The 11,211-nt window shown below is 39.7% G+C and overlaps 1 protein-coding gene across 4 annotated transcripts in view; it reads left to right on the forward strand.

Moving 5' to 3' along the window:
- Positions 1-10,476, forward strand: part of Kank (KN motif and ankyrin repeat domain-containing protein 2 kank) — a 75,764-nt gene extending 65,288 nt beyond the window's left edge. For 3 of the 4 annotated variants that reach the window (XM_075671819.1, XM_075671820.1, XM_075671822.1), the window contains 3 exons: positions 1,640-1,654; positions 3,128-3,213; positions 7,428-10,476. In XM_075671819.1, the coding sequence (XP_075527934.1) occupies positions 1,640-1,654; positions 3,128-3,213; positions 7,428-7,470 (144 nt within the window). In that variant the 3' untranslated portion in view covers positions 7,471-10,476. The remainder of the gene's footprint in view (positions 1-1,639; positions 1,655-3,127; positions 3,214-7,427) is intronic. The other variant, XM_075671821.1, reaches the window with a different exon arrangement.
- The last annotated feature ends 735 nt before the right edge of the window (positions 10,477-11,211 follow it).

Raw genomic sequence — 11,211 nt, forward strand, 5'->3', positions numbered from 1 at the left:
TGGTATTGTTTGGCCTGCCTCATTCGTAATCCTATTATGCACTTGAGTGGATATCAGTGGACCTCTTCGATTTGTTGTCCCGGACAGTCCACCCGAGATGGTGAATATGCAATGCTCATTGACTGAAAGCACTGCCATGGGCAGTCTGGGACTGTCAGGCACGGATAACCAAAGAAGGCCCAGTGTTTCTTTTAGTATTTGATGGATTTGTGCTAGAATAGTACCACTGGTCATAGCTACAGCATGTGTAGCCATTGTTCAAATTTGCAAGTATAGACAATGTTTAACTGAATACAGAGTGTGCTGTGATGTTTACATCTGGGAAACTGCTGAGACTTTGTGTGCTTATATAGAATTTTTTTTTTGTACCTGCACGCCGGCCATTTATTTAACATGTTTCATTTAACATAGATATACAGGGTGTTTCAACTAACTTTAGCCAGAGTTTAAAAATATGCCGATGTATTCTAAGACGACATGACCAAATGCATGTTGCTCACTCTTGTATGTAGTGTGCCACGCTATTTTTGTATTTTGCTTAATTAGATAATTAGTCAAGATTAATTAACCAACTTCTGACGCAATGAAGTTAGGCAAAAAGTTCCTGTTAGAAATTTGTAGAGCACTTGGCAAAACGTCCAGTTAGGCAGTTTCTAACTTTCTATTTATTAAGTATTAGTGTTTTTCAGCTTACTGCGGATGCCCACGAAATACAAAAAAATACCACATGACATACTCGCTTGCGCGCCGTCGTTGCAGCACTCCCAAACTGTCCACATACAAACATGGCATCTAGCAGGGCATGCTGCCGCTTAAAAGGCGACAGGCCGTGACGAAGGCGTTGGCTGTGCAATTTACGCCAGCAATGTGCTTTCCTTATGGCGGTTCATGATAGTGATAAACAGACACAGCGGCAGCACACCTGGCTACGTAAATGCTATATTCATTTGTGCGCGGAATGCTTGGGAGCAGTGCAACCACGATGCGCAAGTGGGCATGTCACGTGGTGTTTCCTTGTATTTCGCGGGCATCTGCAGTAAGCTTAAAAACACTGATACTTAATAGATAGAAAGACAGAAACTGTTTATTCGGAAATTACGCAAACCGCTCTGCAACTTTCTAATTTGAATTTTTTCCCTAGCTTCGTTGCTTCAGAGGTTGGTTAATTAATCTTGACTGAGTATCTAATTAGTCAAAATACAGAAAATAATGTGACACCACATACAAAAGTGATCAACATGCATTTGGTCACATCGTCTTGGAGTGCATCGGCCTATTTTTAAACTCTGGCTAAAGTTAGCTGTGAAACACCCTGTATATGTTCTGTGTTTTCTTTTAACACTTCATTTTTCATAACTACAAATTTCTTTCATCAATTCTTCCAATTTTTTGTAGGCATTCAAGTTAAATGCCAGATATTTATAATTACTACAGTAGTTCTTTTATGGCATTTAGGATGTAGCTGAAATCTTTTTTTTTCTATTCACATTATAGCCTGGAAACTAAGTAATATATATTAACGCAAGCAGACTTTCTATAGCTTACTCATCAAGATTTAATTGTTTAGACTTAAACGCTACTATTTATTACTCTATATTATAATCAAGGTTCTAACCTTGTTTATGTGTACCTTTTACAGTACAGTGTGTTCCACGTAAGTAAGACCATATTTTGGAACATTATGGCATGTTTTACACATTTGTCAGGCTTCTTCAAAACACTATGCAGTTGAGCCTCTAATCAAATGATCAGATATAACAAAGTGAATTTATTTTTATTATTTTCTTTTTTGCTGATGTCAGCATGCAACAAATACCTATGCTTACAACAAACATTAGATATCATTAAGATATTTTCGTGTCATATGCGACGTTATTATAATGAGATTCGATTGTGCAGCATTCTTGTTTACCACTTAGTAAATAGTCAGACAGCTGAAGTCAGCTGCTGTGGCCTGCTACTTATTAGCGACTGGTTGTGGAAGCGTCCCGTAAATGTGTATGGTTTCTGTTCAGTTTCAATCAAGTAAATATTTTAGGCAAACTAAATTATATTGTTTTTAATTACCATGAAAATAGTTCAGAACGTGCTTTAGTTTATAAGCTTGACTACTGTGCTGAAACATGTGATGTCACAGTTGAATATAGTGAAAAGTTACACTGCCTGCTTCACTGAAATTGTATGCATACAGTTTAAAATGAAGCCTTATCCTAAACTCAACTTCGATTTTTCCATCTAAATACATAAGGAACATGAAGGTAATACATAGGCACTGCACTAAACAACTGCTGCACTTATTTGAATTGGTCACTTCGTGATATACAACGGAGCTTGTATTATGCTTCCACTTTATTAGTAAATATGTCTGAAAATAATGAAGTTAGGTATATTGATTGACCAAGTGTGCAATGCTGTATTTATGCAATGAAAAATGTATGTTGACATACTAAAATATACAGACTATGCTTAAAATGGATGCGTTAACGTGGGCGCTGTTATAAAATCGTGTTGTCTGCTTCTCCTGGAGAGGCATAAAGTTGTCAAAAACATGGTGTTTCACAATGTTAAATTTCTGCAATTTCCAGGAATTCATATAAAAGCACTAAATTCATGTATCCTAATTAAAATTTTTACTTGTATGAGGCATTAGAATGTATTCATTCCTCAACTTTCTAAATTTCATCCAAGTGTGTATAGTGGCTGCCAAACAGCACTTGCATGTTTTTCATACATGTGGACTGGAAAATAATTTCTGTCTTGGGCAAAGATACGTCCCAAATTAACTTCTTTAGTTAAATATGTTGCAAAAGCCGCATTTAACTTCCCCTGTGATTTTGTTATGTTCATTGTCTTTTAGCTCCATGTGGTTTTGTCTGTACTTAGGTTGTCACTTATCTTTAGTCATATCTGCTGTATACTTCAAATGTTGCGAGTGGGCCTGGTGGCTACTGCATTAATGCAGTCACGAGGTTGCAATTTAGAGCAAAACCTGGCCACCTAGTCTTGGTGATGGTGTCGCTTTGTCTACACAAGAAGGTTGTACACTTATGTCTTCAGGAGGACATTGTGTTGCTTGGATAGCATGGTGTTAACTGCTGTTGATGCTCTGACCTGGTTTTCTTCTCAGTACTCTTCTCTGAGAATGCGCAAACGACCTTCGCCAAGGTCAACGCCTCCTCCCAGCCGCCCATCCAGGACACCCCCTCCTCCTAGGTAAGCAATACTTGTAGGCATAACAGCAGTGCCAAAAAACACACACACACAGAAAAAGAAAAACTGACAGGCGCAGACAACCGCTGCACCCACAATTGATTTTATTCCATGAAAAGAAGTTGAATATAAAGGCTGCTTCGCGCATGTGCGTTTGGAGACAAAGAATGCGTGCCACCACAATACCCCACAAAGTACATCTTATCTTCTTGCTGAGAAAAGGCAACATTCCGAACTATATAACACAATTGATGTATCACTGATGCAATCACTGCTCTTTCTCTTTATAGGGAAGGCTTCCAGTAGCTCTCGTGCGGTCTGGTCTTTGCTCCTACCTAATATCTTCGCACTCTCAGAATGCGGCGAACACTCCTTGCAGGAACTGCAGTGCTGTACTAAGCGCACGTCTTCGCTGCTCTCTAAATTTCGTTGCTGCTCCCTCAGCCAGGCATCTGCCAATTTGGCCTACATAGGCTTTTCCACAGGACAGCGGTATCTTGTACACCATTCCTGATTGGCACCGCACATATGGCCTGGCATGCTTTTTTCTACATCCACCTTTTGCGGATTCCTTGCCGGAAATACAAGGGCATAGCTTGGATAGTTTTCCGGAGCGGAAAAACGAGCGATAACCCAAACCTGCCTGCAACCTTCCTCATGTTGTGCGAAATATTGTGTAGGTAGGGTACCACTTCCGGTGGCAAGCTTCTTTCCTCTTCCCTCATCTTCAGGCTCATTGTGCACTTCTTCACTTCTTTCAGGAGGGTTTCGGCAACAGCCGTCACGACCGACTGAGGGTTACCAGAAGCTAAAAATCTTTCCCATTGATTATTAAAGCTGGTCTGCATTTCATAGAAGGGTTGAAATCTGGGCCAGTTGGTACATACTTGAACGAAAAAAACCAGTCAAAAACACAAAGGACAAGAGGAGAGGTTCACACCTCTCCTCTTGATAGTCCAGTCGTTGTGGTGTGAACCTCTCCTCTTGTCCTTTGTGTTTTTGACTGGTTTTTTTCATTCAAGTCTGCATTTCATGTACCCATGATTTCTCCAGTGCTGATACCAGGCATAGGTTCACGATACTTCGTTTTACAATCTTTGAATGGGTGGAATCATAAGGCAAGAGCTGCCTTTGTATACGCGGAGCATAGGCCCAACACACACATTTCTCACCAATCTTGACACGTATGTCTTAAGACTGAAGAGAATTCTGCTTTGGTGACTCGCAAGTGAATGTCAGTCTCTTTCCATGCTTTTTAAAAGCATCTAAAATTTCATTAATAGTAGCACAGTAGTGTAAAGGGCTCTTCTTGTACAACATGATCAAAAAATCGTCAGTGTATCGGTACACTTTCGTGACTTTGTCCGGATTAAAAACAGAGGATAAAATCTGGTCAACGCTGGCTAAAAAAATATCAATTAAAATGGGTGAAATGCATGATCTAATGCAAATGCCTTTGGTCTGCAAATATTGCTTGTTATTAAAAGTGATAAATGTACTTTCTTGTTCCATAGCACCCACCGTGGTTGCTCAGTGGCTATGGTGTTGGGCTGCCGAGCACGAGGTTGCAGGATCAAATCCCAGCCGTGGCAGCCGCATTTCGATGGGGGCGAAATGCGAAAACACCCGTGTACTTAGATTTAGGTGCACGTTAAAGAACCCCAGGTGGTTGAAATTTCCAGAGTCCTCCACTACGGTATGCCTCATAATCAGAAAGTGGTTTTGGCACGTAAAACCCCATAACTTAAACTTGTTACATAGCATGTCGATTCCAACAAGCAAAAAGTTGCCAACTTCTGCAGGGATGTTGGAATCGACATAACATTATCAACTGTAAAGGCAATGCGTTGGAAGTGTTTTTTAGTGCCAAGACGCACAAACCTGATGTTCCTTTCCGCACTATAGTCAGTGAAAAGAGGACTTGGCAGTTGCTTGTTAGCCAGTTTCTTCAAAAATTGTTAAAAGCATTGACCATCACTGACCCTCTCCTTATAAAAAAATTCTAAGGAAATTATCAATTTTCTGAAGTCTAAATAGAGCATTGGCTGTGCGTTTTCTGTAGATATAGAAGATTTATATTATTCAATACCTCGCCAAGAGCTCTTCACAGCACTGAAGCAGTGCATTGAGAAAAGTGGCGTCATCCCTTTCCAGAATTCGGCTGGCATGTCTGTTGACAATTTTTTGACCCTTTCAGATTTTTATCTCCAAAGTACTTTTATTGCTTTTAATAACAAGCACTATTAGCAGACCAAAAGCATTTGCATCGGATCATGCGTTGCACCCATTTTAGGTGATATTTCTTTAGCCAGCATTGACCAGATTTTATCCTCTGTTTTTACTCTGGAATTGTCAACGTATCTGTTCACAAAAGTGTACCTATACAATTTTTTTATCATATTGTACAAGAGCCCTTAACTCTACTGCGCTACTGTTAATAAAATTTTAGATTCTTTCGAAAAGCATGGAAAGGGACTGACGTTCACTTCCGAGTCAGCGAAGTGTATTTGTTTGGTCTATGCTCCGCATGTACAAAAGCAGCGCTTGCCTTATGATTCTGCCCATTCAAAGGTCGTAAAACGAAGTATTGGGATCCTATGCCTGGTATCAGCACTGGAGAAATCATGCGAGCATAAATTCAAACCAGCTTCAATAGTCAATTGGAAAGATCTTTAGCTTCTGGTTACCCTCAATCAGTCGTGACGGCTGTTGCCGAGACCCTCCTGAAGAAAGTGAAGAAGCGCATGACGAGCTTGAAAACGAGGGAAGAGGAAAGAAGCTTGCCACCGGAAGTGGTACCTTACCTACACAAAATTTGACACAACCTAAAGAAGGTTGCTGGCAGGTTTGGAGTACCACTCCTTTTTCCACTCCAGAAAAGCTATCCAAGCTATGCCCTTGTATCTCCGGCAAGAAAACCGCAAAAGGTAGATGTGAAAAAAAAGCATGCCAGGCCATATGTGCGGTGCCAATCAGGAGTGGTATACGAGATACCGCTGTCCTGTAGAAAAGCCTATGGAAGCCAAACTGGCAGATGCCTGGATGATCGGCTGAGGGAGCACCAATGAAATTTAGAGAACAGTGAAGACGTGCGCCTAGCACAGCACTGCAGTTCCTGCAAGAAGTATCCACCACATTTTGAGAGTGCGAAGATATTAGGTAGGGGCAAAGACCAAACTGCACGAGAGCTACTGGAAGCCTTTCATATAAAGACAAAGGGCAGTGATTGCGTTAGTGATACATAAATTGTGTTATATAGTTCAGAATGTTACCTTTCTCAGCAAGAAGATAAAATGTACTTTGTGGGGTGTTGTCTCCGAACGTGCATGCGCGAAGCAGCCTTTATATTCAACTTCTTTTCATGGAATAAAATCAATTGTGGGTGCAGCGATTGTCGGTGTCTGTCAGTGTTCCTTTCTTCTGTGTGTGTTCTTTGGGGCTGCTGTTATGCCTGCAATAAGTGACCAACTCGCCCAAGAACTCGTTTTAATGAAGCAATACTTCTTGTGCTGTCAGTATGTTTAGCATTGTGTGAGGCATTATTGTTGATAACCATTAGATCTATTACCACTGGTGCTTATAAACGTGAATTCTGGCAGCCAAGACACCCACCAGATAGGTGGCTAAAGTTTACAATGCAGGCAAATGTTGTGTAAAAACTAGTTAATTCTTTACTGTGAAAAGCAAGTCACGCTCTACAGCTTAAAAAAAAAATACAGGTACCAAGCATTCCATGTGTGTGGTTCTATTTCCCAGCACTGTGTCTTGTTAAAGCTTAACAGCACAACTTGCTTTTTGTCAAGTTATAGTGCACTTACACCTGCTTCCACTTCACTCAAACTTCTGTGTTAATTCACAACTTGATTATTCTGCACTAGGCCTGCGGTACCTATTGGTACCCGACAGTGTGTGTCAAGAAATAGCCACCTACTCCAGTCATCAAATTCAGTGTCATAAAGTTGCAGGAGCACTTAATCACAAATCAGTGCAACTCCGAAATTAAACATATATGACCGTAGACATAATTTCACAAGTAGTTTGTAGGAGCAAAGTCATATAGGTTGGCTGGCACCTGTTACAGAACTTCATTCCACATTCTTAAAATTTCATGCTTCAAATGACCTAATTGTTTCATGGCTGCACTGTGTTCTGCACTTAATATGATTGTTCTAATTAGTCAACCTTTTCCTTCCTTTTCTTTCCATTTTTCCATGAAGCCCTGCACGGTCAAGACGAACGTCTACCTCTACTGTTAACTGATACCAAGATTGCAAGTGCTCGATCGTACCCTTGTCTCTTTGACTTTGGATATAGTGTGCACAATACAGCGCACAATGTCATCAATGCTGCCAACAGAACCACAACATGAATCTCACCTTGAACATGGCCTGAGATTCCACTGCACAGAGACCTTGGATCTTTTGTGACTAATATTTTGGTGGTCCTTTTTTATTGCCCCCTGTAATTTGGAGGCACACTTACTTCTACCTTAACACTTTCGTTTGCTCATTTGATATATGCTGCAGTCATCTCACCTAGTTTCGTAAGTACCCAGGTGCTAATTGAGATGCTGAGAAGCAATTTCTTGGCTAAAACTCAGAATGTCACTTGAAAGCTATCCGATGCTCTTTACATTGAGAATTAAAGAAAGGCATTTATTTAAATTAATTTTGGGCGTGCTGTTTTTATAGTGCACATTGTAGCAAGTTGATGATGTGATTTTGCACGAAATTACTTGCTTTAATATATACATTCCAGCCTGCAGCCAGGCAACAGGAATGGACTGTTAGATGTGTCAGTTCCCTTGTGGCAGCTTGTTTCTGGCTTGTAAGTAAACATCCTATGTACATGATTGGCTCTTTACCAGGTTGTGATAAAACTGTGTGCCTTAACAAACCAAGAGCCAGATTTCAAGGTCATATATTTTCGCTAGCGAAATTTTCGAAAATATTTGTAAGGCTAAGCAGATTTTAATACCTAAATCTTGTACTATTCTTGTACTTGCCATTTTCCTAATGTGATGTGTTCAAAGCTGTTTAAAGGCATCTTGCACAAAATTTTCTGCTTGCAGTCTTTAGCATTGAATAGACTTTGATAGTGTTTGGCTTTTGAGCTTGTCACGAGCATCGTTTTTGTATCCTGTTGATTGAGTGGCTGTTGTGCAGTTTTTATGTCTCCAGAGCCATTATTGTTACTGTGCAGTTTTCATGGATTTGATGTTTGCGTGTTGAGACATGAGCTCTGTGAAAACATGTACATTAAATGGATTGTCATGTGATCTTAAAGAAGTACTGACTTGATATTTCTGGCTTGTTGCTATTGTTATTTCTTTAATTTGCTCACTTAAAATAAAGTTCAAACCCTCTAAAGCCTAGAAAAACATACGGGCAAGCAACAGAATGCCCTGAATAATTTATCATAATACTTGTTTCTACAAGCCAGTTTCACTTTCAATACTGAGGAGATGTTTGTGTCAGGACATTATGATTCATTGGCTTGCTCCATTCCTGCAATAGCTGCGGCTACCACATGCAAGTGCTGCCAGAACAAATGTGCGCAGTGTTCCAGTTCATCATTTACAAGCAACGTCGTCATACCTAGCCTTATTGCTATAGGACGTCAGCAAATTTCACTCAGTCATCATGTCACGATGATCTTGCTGACACCAGGTATGGCATATCAATATAAATTTTAGTATCAAATTAAAATATAAGTGTTTTCCAACCATCTAACTAAATGTCAAGCCTTTGCTAGCAAGAAGCACTTGATAGGATTTCTATAACTTGAAACACATGTCAGTACTCCTTTAAAAGGGAAAAAAAAATAGATTTAACATAGGTGATTTTTTTATCTACCTAGAGTCGCCAAGTTAACAGGGTGTAGAAGTGTTGTTTGTTGCGCGATTCATGATTAATGTTAATGCCTCACAAATTTTAAAAAAGCCAGTGTGTGATTGGTGTGAGTGATGTCATAGGTGTTCCTCATTCACAAACGTGCAGAATGATCCACCTATGACATCATAATGTGTTAGCTGAGCATAGCAGTGTTGAAGTTCTGTGTCCAAGAAAGAAAAAGGAAGCATGTTGAGATGATCCAGTTGCTTATTGGGGCACGCAAAGACATTTGTAGCTTCAGGTGAATACAATGTACTTGAAATGTATTAATTTTTGTGGTAAGGCCGGGTGATTGCTTCAAGTAGCAGTTGTGCTTGAATGTCCGCAATGCAGCTTAACGTTTAAAAACCGAGATAGCAGAAGATAAATGGATTGTGATAACAACTTATCTGTTTAGCAGCTGGCATATGTCACCTTTTGCGCACTCATGTTCTAATCATTAGTGAGCTCTAATCAAAATGCGGTAAGCAAATAGAGCAGTCTGTGTGTGACATTTACTTTCTTTCTGCGTGTTCCTTGTGATTTCCTGTAAGAAAGAAAAGTGCAAGTTGGTACACTACAGATGTCTACGCTAGTGAAATGTTTTTAAATCTCAATTTATCTACCATGGATGAGTAATATATTCATAATACACATTGTTATCTGTGTGGAATTTAGATAAAGCAATCTACCCACACTGAGTTAAGCTCTTTTTGCATTCCATTACTACACGAATGCACACAAGAGTTTTGTTCTGAGGCGGGTGCTCTGCAGAACCGCAGCTTTTGCGACATGTGTAGTCGCTTGCTTGTTCTTTCCGTGTAATTTTCTTTCTTTCTATGTGGTTCTAGCTATTCAAGCATGTGTTCAAGATGCTGTAGAAAGCTTATCTGTCTTTATAATTGTGTGATCCACATTAATGCTTACAAGCTATATTTATCATACACTACTATATGTACATGCATTGAATTCTTGATTTGTTCAATTGATGCACTGCAAAAGTTCCAACGGGATGCTTTTGTTATTTTTGTGCAAGCTGCTAGTTGTTTTAGTCTGTTTACAATGCCACCAAGTGATTGTCTTTTATGGCCTTTGGAGCTTTTTTATTGGTAATATTGTGGGTGTGTATGTTGTTGCTGCTAGCCTTATAGGCATGCCTGCATGTTGTAGTTTGAGGAAAGCATTTTAGTTAGCTCATTTTTGGTGCGCTAGAGGCTTTTTCTGTGCTAGATTTGCCACTATTGGGCATCTGTTTTCATACATCACTGGTTGCATTGATTAGCTTGTTTTTATTTATTTTATTTTTAACTGTTTGAACAAGGACACAAAAAAACGCAACTGTTCTGCATTTCGTCACCTTATATTTTGAAATAAATGAGCTTTAACTTTTCTATTCATGGCTTGATGATATTGTGTGTGTGTATATGTGTAACCCCTTGTAGCACTGACTTCTGGCCAGCTGAATGGAGGATTAATAAGAACTGATAGGCTGTTTCCAAACAGCCCTCATTATGGATCAGCTACTTATCAGTTTCATACAACCCTATGGTCTTAGAACATCCGAGGTCGATCCAAATAGGTTGCGAAGCTTCGGGCGAAAAGCGGTTCAATACAAATTTTCACCAACATCAGCAAAAGTGGTTACAGGAGCAGCGATTGAAGCGTGACTATGTTTGGAGGGAACAAATATTGGGAAAGGAAAAGACTATTTTTAATTCATGCGAGGCACAGTTCTATTCATTCAACAAAAATAAAATTTCTGCTCAATTTTATGTATTTGTGACGAGTTAAGAAAATGCAAGTTTATTTAATTTTATTATTATAATCAATACGTTTCTTTTCAGTGCCCGTCATTACCGGGGGTGTTGACACCACTATCACACGCAATGCAGCTGTTGAAATGTGTAAGAAAGGCACGCTTGGAAAGTTCACCTGTTGAAATACGCCCCCCTCACACATTGTGCTGTTTTGCTTGTTGACATTGGTCTGAATTTGGCAATGCGGGTAGCTTCATCACTTCTTAACCTGTTCAGTCAAAAGTTGTGAGTTATATGACCGCCAAATAATTGTTTAGTTGTTTTTGTGCGACTGCGCTGGATGACGGGCGTGGCGTCCAACGATAGGACCA

Source organism: Dermacentor variabilis, chromosome 10 (genome assembly GCF_050947875.1).
Source record: "Dermacentor variabilis isolate Ectoservices chromosome 10, ASM5094787v1, whole genome shotgun sequence".
NCBI lineage: Eukaryota > Metazoa > Arthropoda > Arachnida > Ixodida > Ixodidae > Dermacentor > Dermacentor variabilis.